Genomic DNA, 18,660 nt, shown 5'->3' on the forward strand with positions numbered 1-18,660 from the left:
GGTTGTCACAAATTAAAATTCATGCACAATGCTATGATCATCTATCATCAGCACAAAGTTCCACACTCTCATCACTTCTCATCTTTCAAGCATATCTGCACTTGTTCCTCATATCTCAGTGAGCTGGCTTCAAAACTCTCACCACTGCCTTTAAATCCCTCTAAGGTGATGTGACTTCATACCATGCTTTATATATACAATCTGTTTGTTCTTGCAGTGTTAATATCCACTCTCAATTGCTCAGATAATGAAACAGTCTGCTATCCATGAAATGCAAGATAAAGACAGCATGCAGTTCTTAGGCTGATAAATAGTAAGTAAAATGTATACCACGCAGATGTGAGGCAATGCCAGAGAGTCTAAACACTTCTCCATAAGAATCACTGACATTACTAGCAACCAATCTCCCACAATCAACATTTTGAAGGACACTGCTCATCTGATTAGGCCAGTTATGGTAGCAACTAAAGGAGGTTAGTGGCTGAGTGTTTTATAATGTGTGGTTCACCTCCCAATCATTATTTCCTTTAAAATCATGGTGTGATGCATGGCTAATTTTTTCCCCCCCAAGATACAGCATTTTTAAATACTTTGACAACCCCTCTCCCCCAGCAGTAACCCATTCACAGTTTACACAGCTACTCCACACAATACTGGTGTACATAGCTGCACTGGCCACTGTACAGGGGTCAGGCTGTAACTTGCTAAGACTTCTATGACTTCTCAAACCTGTGATTTGCTTCACCTAGAAACAGCTGTGTGGGCATGTCATGCTGATCATCATCAAATTCAGCAACCATTACAAACACTATCCTAAGTTGCACATAGTGTAGTTCCTTCACTGTCTCCACTCAAAATCTTGGAATTCCCTGCTTAACATCATTGTTGATACTTTCAGCATAAGAACTGTAGCAGTTCAAGACAAACCACAATGGTAAAAGCTGGGAAGTAAATGCTGATCATCGGCCAGTACCCAATACTGTATGTATAAACATACACCACCAATCAATCCTCTTGAGCAGCTTCTGCAAAGTACTCGGAGCAGTGTTGAGGAAAATGAGGAATGGCCGGGGAATAAGAAAAGAATAGGAGTGTCAGCTTGAAGGTGATAGATTGCTTTGGGTTAGAAAATGGAGAGATAAGAATATCAGCATGAACTGTGTCAACTTGAACAGAGGATGGAGAACCATTCCCGGGATAGGGGCTTTAATTGGAAAGAATGCTGACTTGAAGCACCGAGATACAAGGACAAGAGTCTGTAGTGGGTAGTGTTAAGTCCACTTCTATTTTTTGGACTATGGAATAAAGTAAGTGGGAAAAGATACTACTTTAAATTAATGAACGGTGGAAAAACATGCTATAGTCTTTAAAAAACAAAAATCTCTATGACTCTAAGTTACTAGAACTCTGTGTGCATTGTATTGATAATGTGGTTATTTTCAAACAGTGGGCGAGGATACTCAGCTCATCGGCACCATATTTTGTGTATGGGGCATTTTGCTTAGTGGTAGACTTTTAATTGGTTTTTCAACAAGGACAAGGTGTGTGTGTGTTGTGTGCATTAGGAGTGATCGGTATGGGGATAACTTCTTGATTGGTTCCTTGGAGAGAGGCTACAGCTTTGTGGTTGGACAACACAGTGCTTTCCCTTCCAGTTTGGGAAAGGGGAAGCACCTAAATCCCTCTCTCCCTCCCTTCTATAAGGGGAGATGTAAGAGAAAATTCTGAACAGCTTGTAACTCTCTTTGCAAATTTCCTTCTTGAAAGGAAAATAATGGCAAATCTTCAACCAGGGGAGTGAAGAGTGAGATTTGATGTGACCCCCAAGCTCATGTTCTCATCAAAGAGCCAAAAAATCCCAGAAGGGAACTAAAGGAAAACATTCAATTGAGACCTATGATCCAGACTGATGGCAGAACCGTATTTCAGCATTTTCAGTTCTTTCACAACCCATAATATTTGTGTCTTGTCTTGCTTCTTTGCATCTGTTTGTTTGTGTATGATTGTTTTTCTTAAGATAAAGTTTAAGTTATAGTGTGACACAGTAGCAATTCATGTTTTTCGTGCCATTAATTAGATCTGTTTTGATTGCAATAAACAACTGTTTTCTTATTGTGCAGAGAAACCTGGTGAGCATTTTCTTTTAACCTGGGTTCATCAGTCAGGTAAATTGGAGATTTTGGATGGTTTGATTATATATTTTCACATCTGTGAAGACTGGGAAATAATGCAGCTTGATTTCCAATGCAATACCCCAGTGAGTCTTAACAGCAGAAAAGTCCCAACAAAAACATAAGGGAGAAAAGGTAAATGCATAAATATCAATATAAATAAGCCAGATAAAGAGGGGTAAGAGGAGAGTAAATAAGGGAAAATTGTTTCCATGCATGAACCTAAGGGTCAGGATAGAAATACTTCAATGTCATTGTGACAAATGTATAAATAGTAGTAACAATCAGGAGATTACCAACAAATACCTACAAAGGATGACAAATTCTCAAGAAATAAAAGATATCCATATATTTTGCCAATGGTTTCCCTTATATAAATCATGAGACGTTAGCAATACTTGCAGTATAACTTCTAATAAATCTAAGCCTTTGTATTTATTTTCAACATAGAAATAGTAGAGTTCTATTCAGGAAAGTTTTAGAGCTATCAAATTTTCATGGTTTTTGTCTGATCTTCTAATGTGTAGATTTTAATAATTTTTAGGACCTGGAAAGTTTACATCATTGAAAAAGGGCACATATCGCACTATGTTTTTAATGTGTTCTTGGCTTTAAAGATGAAAATGTGTTGCTGGAAAAGCGCAGCAGGTCAGGCAGCATCCAAGGAACAGGAGAACCGACGTTTCGGGCATAAGCCCTTCTTCAGGAAGGGCTTATGCCCGAAACGTCGGTTCTCCTGTTCCTTGAATGCTGCCTGACCTGCTGCGCTTTTCCAGCAACACATTTTCAGCTCTGATCTCCAGCATCTGCAGACCTCACTTTCTCCCCTTGGCTTTAAAGATCCCAAGGTAACCCGACTGTATGGCTCGCGTTCTCTCTGGAGCACATGCCATTCTGAGCTGTACACAGGGAAACAAGCCCTAGTACGTGGACACTGCTGCGACATTCTGATTACTGTGAGCCCTATGAAAACACTCACACACACCTCTGCCAACCATCATGCCCAAGGCAGCCACCCACAGGAAATACCTTCAGCCCATGATCTCCCATATTCCCAAATCCCTCAACTCCAAAGCCCAGAACCGCAAGCTCTTTAAACCTCACCATTAAGGGATGGAAATAAGTCCTATGGCCTCTCTGCATTTACAATCAGGTGCACCAAACTTTCTAGAGAGTTGCTGAGAACGTTAATAACTGAGTATCCCTACTGCTTCAGACAGGATCTAAATCATGTGTTAATCAATATTTTGTGTAAATGTATTATTACTCATATACTCTTGTACCCTATGGCCCCACTTAAAATATCCACACTCCCATTTTTTAAGACTCTGTCCATCTTACCCACACAAGAATTATTTTTAAAAGATGCTTGTGAATTGGAGAAGCTAGAACTATCTTCCTTGAAAAAAATAAAGCAAAAGGGAGATTTTAGTCAGGTATTTAAAATTGTGAGGGATCAGAGCAGAATAAATAAGAGAAAATTGGTCCCATTCATGAAAAGACGGAAAATGAAGGTGCACAACTTTAAAGTAATGGTCAACAGAATCAATAACAATATGAGAAAAAGAAAGGGTGGCACGGTGGCACAGTGGTTAGCACTGCTGCCTCACAGGACCAAGGTCCCAGGTTCAATACCAGCCTCAGATGACTGTATGTGTGGAGTTTGCACCTTCTCCCCGTGTCTGCGTGGGTTTCCTCCGGGTGCTCCGGTTTTCTCCCACAGTCCAAAGATGTGCAGGTCAGGTGAATTGGCAGTGCTAAATTGCCCATAGTGCTAGGTGCATTAATCAGGGGAAATGGGTCTGGGTGGGTTAATCTTCACAGGGTCTGTGTGGACTTGTTGGGCCGAAGGGCCTGTTTCCACACTGTAGGTAATCTAATCTAACCGCAAACAGTGAATAGTAGTCTGGAATGCACTAACAGTATAGTGGAAGCACGTTCATTCAAAGCAGAAGTAGGCTGTTATTTGAAATGGAAGAATTAAAGAGAATAGCAATAAATGATATATTTATTCGTGACCTAGTACATCCTGAAAGGTGCTACATAAATCAAAGTGCTTTAAAACCCATAAAGTACTTTGACACTCTGGTCACAGTTGAAATGCAAGGATGGCAACAGTCACCTATGAATTTGAACACCTAGGTTTCTTTGCTCATTTACACACTGAAGTTTGGCAAACTGAATTGAAGGGCCTATGTCCGAAACGTCAATTCTCCTGCTTCTCAGATGCTGCCTGAACTGCTGTGCTTTTCCAGCACCACACTCTCCAAACTGCATTACAGTCACCCTGCTTAATCTTCTCTCTTTCCTTAAACAGGCTGACATGCCTGACAAAATTAATTTACAAAAATGCTCATCGAATTAACAGTTGAAATGCTAACATTTCGAATATATAACTATATGTATCAAATGGCATTGGGTCTTTAATGTAAATCCATACATATTTACATGAGATATAAAGTCATAGAGATGTACAGCATGGAAACAGACCCTTCGGTCCAACCCGTCCATGCCGACCAGATATCCCAACCCAATCTAGTCCCACCTGCCATCACCCGGCCCATATCCCTCCAAACCCTTCCTATTCATATGCCCATCCAAATGCCTTTTAAATGTTGCAATTGTACCAGCCTCCACCACTTCCTCTGGCAGCTCATTCCATACACGTACCACGCTCTGCGTGAAAAAGTTGCCCCTTAGGTCTCTTTTATGTCTTTCCCCTCTCACCCTAAACCTATGCCCTCGAGTTCTGGACTTCCCGACCCCAGGGAAAAGACTTTGCCTATTTATCCTATCCATCCCCCTCATAATGTTGTAAACCTCTATAAGGTCACCCCTCAGCCTCCGAAACTCCAGGGAAAACAGCCCCAGCCTGTTCAGCCTCTCCCTATAGCTCAAATCCTCCAACCCTGGCAATATCCTTGTAAATCTTTTCTGAACCCTTTCAAGTTTTACAACATCTTTCCGATAGGAAGGAGACCAGAATTGCACGCAATATTCCAACAGTGGCCTAACCAATGTCCTGTACAGCTGCAACATGACCTCCCAACTCCTGTACTCTGACCAATAAAAGAAAGTTTACCAAACGCCTTCTTCACTATCCTATCTACCTGCGACTCCACTTTCAAGGAGCTATGAAACTGCACTCCAAGGTCTCTTTGTTCTGCAACACTCCCTAGGACCTTACCATTAAGTGTATAAGTCCTGCTAAGATTTGCTTTCCCAAAATGCAGCACCTTGCATTTATCTGAATTAAACTCCATCTGCCACTTCTCAGCCCATTGGCCCATCTGATTAAGATCCTGTTGTAATCTGAGGTAACTCTCTTTGCTGTCCAATACACTTCCAATTTTGGTGCCATCTGCAAACTTACTAACTGTACCTCTTATGCTCGCATCCAAATCATTTATGTAAATGACAAAAAGTAGAGGACCCAGCACCGATCCTTGTGGCACTCCACTGGTCACAGGCCTCCAGTCTGAAAAACAACCCTCCACCACCACCCTCTGTCTTCTACCTTTGAACCAGTTAAAGACAGCAGAGACATAATTACATATAAAAGATATTGCCACTGTAAAAGTGAATGCTGTCAGAGTATTAACAATGTTAATGTGATCCCTAAATTCAAAAAGAGATTGAACAATTCAGGGCACTTAAATCAATTAACTTAATGTCAGCAGTAGGAAAGATTCATTACTCCAACACATAATAGAAAAACATCGAAAAACTGAAAAACGCAATAAAGAGGATTTCAGAAGAGGATTTGACTGACATTGCTGAATACTGAAGTTATTCTGAAGAGGTCATGTCGGATTCGAAACATTAACTCTGTTTCTCTCTCCACAAATGCTGCTAAAATGGTTGAATTTCTCCAGCAAATTCTGTTCTAATTTCAAATTTCTAGGATATGCCTTATTTTAGTTTTAGATTAGATTAGATGATTTACAGTGTGGAAACAGGCCCTCCGGCCCAACAAGTCCACACCGACCCGCCGAAGAGCAACCCACCCAGACCCAATCCCCCACATTTACCCCTTCACCTAACACTGTGGGCAATTTAGCATGGCCAATTCACCTGACCTGCACATTTTTGGACTGTGGGAGGAAACTGGAGCACCCGGAGGAAACCCACGCAGACACGGGGAGAATGCGCAAACTCCACACAGAAATAGCTGGAAAAGCTCAGCAGGTTCGGCAGCATCTGTGGAGAGAAATCAGAGTTAACATTTTGGGTCCAGGGACCCTACCTCAGAATTGATGAAAGACAGGGCGGGGGAAGGGAATAAGGAGTAAATGATAGGTGGAGATAGAGCCCAGGGAGAAGAACAGTTAAACAGACAAAGGAGTGAATAACAATCAACACAGGAGAATAAATAGCTGCTAATGGGGACTGTTAGTGGCTAACAATGGACGGTATGTAATAACTGAACATGTGATAACAAGGCTGTTCAGAACAGCACCTCAGTTCCTGCTTCGGAACTCTACAGACACTGAGTTCAACAATGTTAGGGTGGGAGCTACCTACCTTAACCCAAACCCCAAGTCTTGTTATTACAAGGGTTCACACAACCCATTGTTAGCCACTAATTGCCCCCATTAGTAGCTGTTCATTCTCCACTTCTTTATCTGTCTGTTCTTATCTCTCTTTGGGGTCTATCTTCACCTATCATTTACTCCTTACCCCTTACTCCCATTCTATTTTCTGTGTAAGTAATAACTTTATCCTAATTACCATCAGTTCTGAGGAAGGGTCACTGCACCCAAAACATTAACTCTGACTTCTCTCCACAGACGCTGCCAGATATGCTGAGATTTTCCAGCAATTTCTGCTTTTGTTTGGGATTTCTAGCATCCGCAGTTTATTTTTGGTTTTTGTGTTTTTTTTTGCAAAACTAACACAAAAAGTAGATCAACGCTAAGTAATAGATATAGTTAATATAATTAAATTTCCAAAAGGCCTTAGAAAACACATAGACTCCTGAATAAGGTCAGAATATGTCACAAGGTACAGAATGGTTGACAAGTAAGATACAAACCGAAAAGCAGAGAGTAGGGACTAAAGGTGATTGTTATTATTCTACAAAGGATCAGTGCTGAGATCACTCTTTTTCACCATTTACATAAACAATCTAAATTTGGGAACAGAAATTACTTTCAAAATTTGAGGATAACACCAAATAATGTGGTGCACTTACTGCAGTGACAGGCTGGTGCCAAAAGATATTACTAAACTTGAAAAAGTATGACAAAATGGTCAAACAAAGGTGTGAGATACGGTAGAGCTTTTCAGTTTGTATCTGGCTTTTAACCATTCTGTACCTTGTGACCTGACCTCATATTCTGAGGAGAAAGTGAGGTCTGCAGATGCTGGAGATCAAAGTTGAAACTTTATTGCTGGAACAGCACAGCAGGTCAGGCAGCATCCAGGGAACAGGAGATTCGACGTTTCGGGCACAGGCCCTTCTTCAGGATTCCTGAAGAAGGGCCTGTGCCCGAAACGTCGAATCTCCTGTTCCCTGGATGCTGCCTGACCTGCTGTGCTGTTCCAGCAATAACGTTTCAACTCATATTCTGACCTTTTTCAGGAGTTTTCTTAGGCCTTTTGGAAATCCAACGACATAAAATGCAGAAATATATGCCTAAACTCACAGAAGTATCACAATATGGTCAAACGTAGGTGTGAGGTACAGTCGAACCTTTTGGTAAGAAGCATAAAAAGACTAGGTAAAAACTCTACACCTCCATCCACAATGACCAGGACCTCCAAGCCCTCCGCTTCTTCCTCTCCCAACATCCCCAACAGTATCCTTCCACCGACACACTCATTTGTTTGGCCGAACTGGTCCTCACGCTTTACGATTTCTCCTTCAAATCCTCCCACTTCCTCCAGACCAAAGGGGTAGCCATGGGCACCCGTATGGGCCATAGCTACGCCTGTCTCTTTGTTGGCTACGTAGAACAGTCCTTCTTCCGTAGTTACAATGGCACCACTCCCCACCTCTTCCTCCGCTACAATGATGACTGCATCGGTGGCACCTCGTGCTCCCGCGAGGAGGTTGAGCAATTCATCAACTTCACCAACACATTCCACCCCGACCTTAAATTCACCTGGATCATCTCTGACACCTCCCTCCCCTTCCTGGACCTCTCCATCTCCATTAATGGTGACCGACTTGACACCGACATTTTTTACAAACCCACAGACTACCACAACTACCTGGATAACACCTCTTCCCACCCTACCTCCTGCAAAAATGACAGCCCGTATTCCCAAATCCTCCACTGTATCTGCTTCCAGGAGGACCAGTTCCACCACAGAATACACCAGATGGCCTCCTTCTTCAGAGACCACAATTTCCCTTTCCACGTGGTTAAAGATGCCCTCCAACGCATCTCGTCCACATTCCACCCCTCCGCCCTCAAACCCCACCTCTCCAGCCGTAACAAGGACAGATACCCCCTGGTGCTCACCTTCCACCCTACCAACCTTCACATAAACCAAATCATCCGACGACATTTCAGCCTCCTCCAAACGGACCCCACCACCAGGGATATATTTCCCTCCCCACCCTTTTCCGCCTTCCGCAAAGACCATTCCCTCCGTGACTACCTGGTTAGGTCCACGCCCCCCAACAACCCACCCTCCCTACCAGGCACCCTCCCCTGCCACCGCAGGAATTGCAAAACCTGCGCCCACACCTCCTCCCTCACCTCCATCCAAGGCCCCAAAGAAGCCTTTCCCATCCATCAAAGTTTTATCTGCACATCCAGCAATATCATTTCTCGTATCTGTTGCTCCCAATGTGGTCTCCTCTACATTGGGGAGACTGGATGCCTGCTAGCAGAGCGCTTTAGGGAACATCTTTTGGACACTCGCACCAATCAACCCCACCGCCCTGTGGCCCAACATTTCAACTCCCCCACCAGCTGAGGACATGCAGGTCCTGGGCCTCCTCCACCACCGCTCCCTCATCACCTGATGCCTGGAGGAAGAACGCCTCATCTTCCACTTCGGAACACTTCAACGCCAGGGCATCAATGTGGATTTCACCAGTTTCCTCATTTCCTCTTCCCCCACCTCACTCCAGCTCCAACCTTCCAGCTCAGCACCATCCCCATGACCTGTCCTACCTGCCTATCTTCCTTTCCACCTATCCACTCTACCCTCCTCTCTGACCTATCACCTCCATCCCCTCCCCCATTCACCTATTGTACTCTATGCTACTTTCTCCCCACCCCCACCCTCCTCTCATTTGTCTCTGCACTCTGCAGGCACTCTGCCTCTATTACTGATGAAGAGCTTTTGCCCGAAACGTTGATTCTCCTACTCCCGGATGCTGCCTGACCTGCTGTGCTTTTCCAGCACCACTCTAACCCAAGCATAAAAAGACTGCATACTGCTTAGAAAATAAGTGCCTGAATAGGGTAGAGGAATAGAGGGATTTGGGGTACAGATGTTATAATGCAACTTTGTCTCCTGACAGCCCCAAAAGACTAGGAGAAAGTGAGGACTGCAAATGCTGGAGAGTCAGAGTTCATAAAGCACAGTGCTGGAAAAAGTACAGCAGGTCAGGTAGCAGCTGAGGAGCAACAGAGTCACCATTTTGGGTATAAAAGGCTCACATCGTGCATGCAGAAAGTTCCACATGTGCTCACTTTGTGAACCATCCTAGCAGTGAAAAAAAGATACAGCAGCACCCAAACAAGCGTAATGAATATGAGCAAACAGGATGATGGAATGGTGTCAATGTGGCAGAACTGGCAAGGGTATTATTCTCGTTAATGAAGAAGAGCGATCTCAGCACTAGTCCTTTGTACAATGATACTCAGTATGTGCCTGGTTTGCACAGGTGTGCTGACAGCATTTTTGGGGTTACAGCAGATGCTCTATTATGATGCAGAAAACAAACTGCAACACAGAAATGCAATCAATCTTCACACAATTTTATATTTATTTAGACAGACATATTACAAACATTTACGTACTAAGCCAACAATCACAGTTTTAATCTGTTGTTATCTAAGTATAGAAATTCAAGTCAATCACTAGTTAATCATCAGTATTGGCATATATTAAACAATTATTATCCAATTAACAGATACCAACATCACTGAAATAGCAGCACAGATTAATAAATCCATTTACATTTCCAGAGGGAAAAGAACTGATAAGCAGAGACATTAAACTTGTCTAGAGTCTTGACTGGACTACGCTTGCAAAACAATGAATAATTCTAGTCCCTATATTATATAAGGAAAGCAATACAGAGGTATTGGGAGAAGTGTAAACTAGATATTCTAGAATGAAAGACCCCATAGGCTATAAAGCCAAGATTACCAGGTGCAGCTCTTTTCTCTAGAAAATAAGCCTAGGGTGGTAAGGTTAGGAAAACGTTTGAAAGGTACAGCGAGAGATGTTGACACTGAAACGTTCAGTTGGGAATTCAGGGATAAGAAAATGCTTCAGTCAAACAGTAGTTAGATTATGTAACATGAAGTAAAACAGGAGGAAAGTCTTACTGGATGGCATATAATGAGGGAAAATGGGAAGTTCATTTTGGAAGGGAGATCCAAAGAACAGAGTATTATTTAAATAGAGAAAACCTGCATAAAACTCCAACAGAAAGGAACCTGGGGGGTATTTGTGCACAAAACACAGAAAGATAGCACACAGGTGCAGCAGGTAATTAGGAAGGTTTAATGGAATATTGGCCCTTAATTAAAGGGGATTGGAGTATAAAAGTAGGAAAGTCTTACTGGAATTGTACAGGGCACTGGTGAGATCACATCTGGAGTACTGAGAAGTTTCAGTCCCCTTAGTTAAGGAAGGATATGTCATTGGAGGCAGTTCTGAGAAGATTCACTGGAATGTTTTTTCATTATTCATTCATGGGATGTAGGCATTAGTGCCTATCCCTAGTTGTCTGGAAGGCAGTTAAGAGTCAACCACATTGGTTGTGGGTCTGGAGGTACATGTAGTAAGGAAGGCAGTTTCCTTCCTTAACGGGCATGAGTTACCACATGGGTTTTTCCCCAACAATCGCCAACGGATTCATGGTCATCATTTGACTCTTAATTCCAGATTTTCATTGAATTCAAAATCCACCATCTCCCAAAGTGGAATTTGAACCCGCACCCCCCAGAGTATTCCCTGGTTCTCTGGATTAGCAGTCCAGCAATATTACCGCTAGGCCATTCCTTCCCACCCTGATATGGAGGGATTGTCTTATGAGCAAAGGTTGAACAGGTTGGAGCTCTACTCATGCAAATTTAGAGGAATGAGAAAGGATCTCATTGAAACATAATCAGATTCGTAAGGGGCTTGACAGGGTAAATATTTCCACTCATGACAGAATCTAGGACTGGAGGGCATCATCTCAGAATACTGGGGGCTGCCAATTTAAGACTGAGACGACAAGGAATTTCTCTGAGTGTTGCAAGTCTTTCAAACTCCACGCCACAGAAAGCTGTAGGAAGGAGAATCCTTGTGTATACTTAAGGCTGAGATAGATTCTTGTCAATAGGGGAATCAAGGGTTACAGGGAAAGAGCAGGAAAGTGAGCATGAAGACCGTCAGATCAGCCATGATCCTATTGAATTTGGCAGCCTACTCCAATTTGTATTTCTTATGGTCATAGAATGGTGAAGGTGAATAGAGTTGATGCCATTGAAGGTGAAGATAGATAATGGCATGAGAGAGAACATAGCACAAATTAAAAAAAACTGAATGAGAGAAAAAGGAATAATGGTAATGGGGGTTAACTGAATAAGGAGGCTGGTGTGGGGTATAAGCATCTGAAGGGCCGAATGGCTCGTTTTTGTGCTGTAGACAAATACACAAACAGGTCAGCAATATCCGAATCCTAAATTAAAAGTTTTAAAGAATTTTTTTTCACACAGGACCGATTTTCATCAAATATTATTTGAATAAAGTCAGAAACATTTCATGTTAGTTCGTCTTTTAAAATAAATAACTCGGCATGTTGTATTTGTCAAAAACAAATACTTGACAACATACATTCCTGAAGAAGGGCTTATGCCCGAAACGTCGATTCTCCTGTTCCCTGGATGCTGCCTGACCTGCTGCGCTTTTCCAGCAACACATTTTCAACATACATTCCATAGGTGAAAGTGGGTTCTGCAGATGCTGGAGACTAGAGTCAAGATTAGTGCTGGAAAAGGGCAGCAGGTCAGGCAGCATCCGAGGAACATTCCTGATGAAGGGCTTTTGCCCGAAAGGTCGATTTTCCTGCTCCTCGGATGCTGTCTGACCTGCTGTGCTTTTCCAGCACCACTCTGATCTCAACATACATCCCATAACCTTTTGTTTTAGGCTTACAGGCACTTGTTATTTTTTGACATGAAAAACTTGGGTCTCCTCAAGGAATTTTAGAATAACTAACGATATTATTTTGCTGTTGATCCACAGAAATACCTGGTTCCGAAAAGGTTCCATTCTTTTTTTTAAAAAAAAGTGTTTCTACGCAATCAGGGGACGGTGATGACAAAAACGCAACCCGTTTCGGCATTTAATTTTCGTAAATTGATCCGGATGAAACGGAGGGTGGAAACCCAGACTGTTCTTACCTCCCTGGAGGCTGCCAGGAGTCCGGTGTCGCTGAGAAACCACACCAGAAAATACTCTCTTTCGAGAAACTCCGACAAGAGTTTTTGGTTCTCTTTGCTCGCAATGAATTTGACCCATGGGTCAGCTCGGAGTCTGAGTGAGATGATGATCCAATCCGCTATATACTGCACTCTCTCGTCTTCTCCGAAACTTTTAAGGTGGTTTTCTTCATCCTCTTCAGCCATTTCCTCCACTTGGATTTTTGGCCCGTCTACTTGCAACAAATGTTTTTATTTTGAAGTCAAATTGAGCCTTTTTTTCAAAAAATAAATACAATTCGCTGCGTTTCCAACTCACAGCATTGCACAAACGCTCGTCCTCCTGCGAGTTGGACTCTCCAGCGAACTGGTTTCCTTGGGAATGGGAATGAAAATGTAACCTTTCCATCAATCGCCTCTTCCCCTCTCCCGGAGTGAACAAGTCCACTTCAAGCCGATGTCTTCTTCACACAAGCGTCTCCCCGGAATAAACCATACGCTGAGGGGGTGGCTTCTGGTATCAAGTGTGACAATTGTTTCAGTTTGTGGATGGGTCAACGTAAACAACCAATAAAAAAAATGCGCTTATTTCAATGTGACAAGAATATGTGCATAAATTAACTGGAAAAACAAAGCTAGTTATGAACACATTCAGGACGAATGTGATGTGTTGTCAATGCAAAATAAGCAGAAAATTGCAGCATCTATGTATACAACTAACCATCAGAAATAACAAAGCAAATATATACTACCCAGTGTGTTTTGTGGACTATAGCTAATATTTATTTACAAGATTCTCTTGGGATGGGTGTTGATACGTAGATGTGGATCGTATCCCTCGAATACTCAAAACACTTTAGCTTTATAGAAATAGCTCAGGGGAAGGATGAGAAATTATCTTTTTAAAGTGCAACGTGTTTTCAATTGTTGTAAAGTTACCTAAGAAACAAAATATTACATGCCAGATCTGTAGAGGCAATTTTGGACATTGCTGACAAAGCATCAGTGTGCTTCAAGGTCAGCACCAGTGGTAGGAGATTTGTGGCGCAGTGGTAGAATTCCCATTTGTGAGGCCACAAACTCCGAGTTCAAATCCATAGAAGGTGTATGTGTAATCTGGCCAAATAAATTGGTTATCTGCCTGATGTATAAGCTCGGGGGAGTTGCCTAGTCAGCTATCCTGTTCAAAGCAATGACCAAATTACTGCGTTACTTTATCCCAGAATTAAACCCCAGGAGTTCCGGAAAAAAGACAAACCCTCAATGGATCTTGTGAACAGCAGCTTCTCACACCTTCAGTTCATTTATAATTATAGAATTCCACTACGAATATGGGAATTTGGAAAATGGAAAAGTCCAGCAATGGTTTTTTGATACAAAATGTCTACTATGAAAATTAACTTTGTACACCAATATTCAAATAGTATAAACCATCAAAAGTGAAGTAAAGCATCTGTAAAATATTAACTTCCATTAGGCATAGAGTCATAGAGACAAAAAGCATGGAAACAGACCCTTCGGTCCAACTTGTCTATGCCAACCAGATATCCCAACCCAATATAGTCCAACCTGCCAGCACGCGACCCATATCCCTCCAAACCCTTCCTATTCTTATACACATCCAAATGCCTTTTGAATGTTGCAATTGTACCAGCCTCCACCACTTCCCTGGCAGCTCATTCCATACACGTACCACCCTCTGTATGAAAAGGTTACCCCTTAGGTCTCTTTTACGTCTTTCCCCTCTCACCCTAAACCTATGCCCTCTAGTTCTGGACTCCCCAACCCCAGGGAAAGGACTTTGTCTATTTATCCTATCGATGCCCCTCATAATTTTGTAAACCTCTATAAGGTCATCCCTCAACCTCCGATGCTCCAGGGAAAATAGCCCCAGCCTGTTCAGCCTCTCCCTGTAGCTCAAATCCTCCAACCCTGGCAACATCCTTGTAAATCTTTTCTGAACCCTTTCAAGTTTCACAACATCTTTCCGATAGGAAGGAGACCAGGATTGCATGCAATATTCCAACAGTGGCCTAACCAATGTCCTGTACAGCCGCAACTCCTGTACTCAATATTCTGACCAATAAAAGAAAGCATACCAAATGCCTTCTTCACTATCCTGCAACTCCACTTTCAAGGAGCTATGAACCTGCACTCCAAGGTCTCTTTACTTAGCAACACTCCCTGGGACCTTCCCAGGAAGTGTATAAGTCATGCTAAGATTTGCTTTCCCAAAATGCAGCACCTCACATTTATCTGAATGAAACTCCATCTGCCACTTCTCAGCCCATTGGCCCATCTGGTCCAGATCCTGTTGTAATCTGAGGTAACCCTCTTTGCTGTCCACGACACCATCAATTTTGGTGTCACCTGCAAACTTACGAATTGTACTTCTTATGCTCGCATCCAAATCATTTATGTAAATAACAAAAAGTAGTGGACATAGCACTGATCCTTGTGGCACTCCACTAGTTACAGGTCACCAGTCTGAAAAACAACCCTCCACCACCCTCTGTCTTCTACAGTTGAGCCAGTTCTGTATCCAAATGGCTAGTTCTCCCAGTATTCCGTGAGATCTAATCTTGCCAATCAGTCTCCCATGGGGAACCTTGTCGAACGCCTTACTGAAGTCCATATAGATCACATCTACCACTCTGCCCTCATCAATCCTCTTTGTTACTTCTTCAAAAACTCAATCAAGTTTGTGAGACATGATTTCCCACGCACAAAGCCATGTTGACTATCCCTAATCAGTCCTCGCCTTTCCAAATACACGTACATCCTGTCCCTCAGGATTCCCTCCAATAACTTGCCAATCACGATGTCAGGTTCACTGGTCTATAGTTCCCTGGCTTGTTCTTACCACCCTTCTTAAACAGTGGCACCACATTTGCCAACCTCCAGAGTTCCGGCACGTCACCTGTGACTATTGATGATACAAGTGTCTCAGCAAGAGGCCCAGCACTCACTTCTCTAGCTTCCCACAGAGTTCTAGGGTACACCTGATCAGGTCCTGGGGATTTATCCACTTTTAACCGTTTCAAGACATCCAGCACTTCTTCCTCGGTAATATGGACATTTTGCAAGATGTCACAATCTATTTTCCTCCAGTCTATATCTTCCATATCCTTTTCCACAGTAAATACCGATGCAAAATTCTTGTTTATATCTCCCCCATTTTCTGTGGCTCCACACAAAGGCCGCCTTGCTGATCTTTGAGGGGCCCTATTCTCTCCCTAGTTACCCTTTTATCCTTAATGTATTTGTAAAAACCCTTTGGATTCTCCTTAATTCTATTTGCCAAAGCTATCTCATGTCCCCGTTTTGCCCTCCTAATTTCCCTCTTAAGTATACTCCTACTTTCTTTATACTCTTCTAAGGATTCACTCGATCTATCCTGTCTCTACCTTACATATGCTTCCTTCTTTTTCTTAACCAAACCCTCAACTTCTTTAGTCATCCAGCATTCCCTATAGTTACCAGCCTTCCCTTTCACCCTAACAGGAATATACTTTCTCTAGATTCTTGTTATCTCATTTCTCAAGACTTCCCATTTTCCAGCCATCCCTTTACCTGCGAACATCTGCCCCCAATCAGCTTTTGAAAGTTCTTGCCTAATACCGTCAAAATTGGCCTTTCTTCAATTTAGAATTTCAACTTTTAGATCTGGTCTATCCTTTTCCATCACTATTTTAAATCTAATAGAATATGGTCGCTGGCCCCAAAGTGCTCCCCCACTGACACTTCAGTGACCTGCCCTGCCTTATTTCCCAAGAGTAGGTCAAGTTTTGCACCTTCTCTAGTAGGTACATTGACATATTGAATCAGAAAAATTTTTAGTACACACTTAACAAATTCCTCTCCATCTAGACCCTTAACACTATGGCAGGGTCCCAGTCTATGCTTGAAAAGTTAAAATCTCCTACCATAATCACCCTATTATTCTTACAGATAGCTGTGATCTTCTTACAAGTTTGTTTCTTAATTTCCCTCTGACTATTAGGGGTCTATAATACAATCCCAATAAGGTGATCATCCCTTTCTAATTTCTCAGTTCCACCAAAAAAACTGCCCTGGATGGATTCCCAGGAATATCCTCCCTCAGCACAGCTGTAATGTTATCCCTTATCAAAAACCCCACTCCCCCTCCTCTCTTGCCTTCCTTTCTATCCTTCCTGTTGCATTTGTATCCTGGAAGATTAAGCTGCCAGTCCTGCCAATCCCTGAGCCATGTTTCTGTAATTGCTATGATATCCCAGTCCAATGTTCCTAACCATGCCCTAAGTTCATCTGCCTTCCCTGTTAGGCACCTTGCATTGAAATAAATGCAGTTTAATTTATTAGTCCTACCTTGTCCCTGCCTGCCCTCACTGTTGACTCACTTCTGTTCTCAGTCTCAGATTGATCTCTTTCCTCGCTATCTCCCTGGGTTCCACCACCTACCCCCCCCCCCCTCCCCCCCCCCTACCCCACCTCCCCCACCTTACTAGTTTAAATCCTCCTGAGCAGCTCTAGTAAATCTTCCTGCCAGTATATTAGTCCACTTCCAATTTTGGTACAGTAAGCCCTTCTTGTACAGGTCACGTCTACCCCAAAAGAGATTCCAATGATCCAAAAATGTGAATCCTTCTCCCATACACCAGCTCCTCAGCCAGGCATTCATCTGCTCTATCCTCCTATTCCTGCCCTCACTAGCTCGTAGCACCGGGAGTAATCCAGATATTACTACACTTGAGGACCTACTTTTTAAATTCCTGCCTAACTCTGTAATCTCCTTTCAGAATCTCAACCTTTTCCCTTCCTATGTTGTTGGTTCCAATGTGGACAACGACCTCTTGCTGGCCCCTCTCCCCCATGAGAACATTCTGCACCCGCTCTGAGACATCCTTGATCCTGGCACCAGGGAAGCAACACACCATTCTGATTTTTCACTGCTGGCCACAGAAATGTCTGTCTATAGCTCGGACTACAGAATCTCCTAACACTATCAATCTCTTGGAACCCGATGTACCCCTCGTTGCAATAGAGCCAGTTTCAATACCAGAAACTTGGCTGTTTGTGCTACGTCCCCCTGAGAATCCATCACCTCCTACATTTTCCAAAACAGCATCCCTGTTTGAAATGGGGGTAGCCACAGAAGACTCCTGCACTCGCTGCTTACCTCTCTTACCTTTCCTGGAGTTAAACCCATCTATGTGATTGTATCTGAGACATCCCCCCCCCGCCCCTTCCTATAACTGCCATCCATCACATACTGTTGCTGTTGCAAATTTGTCATTCTTCTCACTGTCCCTCCAACTGATCCGTTCAATCTGATAAGATTTGCAACCAACAGCATTTATTGCAGATATAATCCGCAGTAACCCTTAAACTCTCTTTGAACTCCCACAACTGACAAGAAGCGTTTATCACTCTACTAAAGGCCATTTTTGCTCCTTCACAATCCACAGACCCAGAAAATAACACCGTCTTATTTGTCTACAAAACCCTGCCCCAGGTTAAATTAATAGTTATGGCTTATACTTTAAGTTTAATCAAGAGATATAACTCAAAAAACATAGTCAAGAAAGAATACACTCTATTCACTACTGCAGACTTTCTGTAAGCCACACTTAAAACTTCACTCATCTGATTCTGTGCTGTGAACTTCACCCAAACAGTTCCTGCAAGATCAGTTGTGAATTTCACTGTTGTTAATTTTCCCAGATGCACTCCGATATCCAACGATACATGAATTCAAACAGCAAAGGCAGTAACTGTGCAGGTATATTGTGGTGTCAGTTTCTTTCTCTCTGTCTGTCTCTCTCTCTCTCTCTCTCCTGCACTGACCTCACCATATGCTTCCTTTGTCTGTTCTTCTCCCTTTTAAAGCTGCTATTGTTTTG

General features: G+C 42.7%; 1 protein-coding gene across 1 annotated transcript in view; it reads right to left on the bottom strand.

The window, feature by feature from the left end:
- Positions 1 to 13,167, bottom strand: part of LOC148149901 (dynein axonemal heavy chain 11-like) — a 170,439-nt gene extending 157,272 nt beyond the window's left edge. The window contains exon 1 of the mRNA XM_087987077.1: positions 12,758 to 13,167. Coding sequence (XP_087843203.1) covers positions 12,758 to 12,982 — 225 coding nt within the window. The 5' untranslated portion in view covers positions 12,983 to 13,167. The remainder of the gene's footprint in view (positions 1 to 12,757) is intronic.
- Between the last annotated feature and the right edge of the window lie 5,493 nt (positions 13,168 to 18,660).

This window comes from Chiloscyllium plagiosum, unplaced genomic scaffold (genome assembly GCF_037043375.1).
Source record: "Chiloscyllium plagiosum isolate Xiang-an unplaced genomic scaffold, Cpla_swu_hap1 HiC_scaffold_5, whole genome shotgun sequence".
NCBI lineage: Eukaryota > Metazoa > Chordata > Chondrichthyes > Orectolobiformes > Hemiscylliidae > Chiloscyllium > Chiloscyllium plagiosum.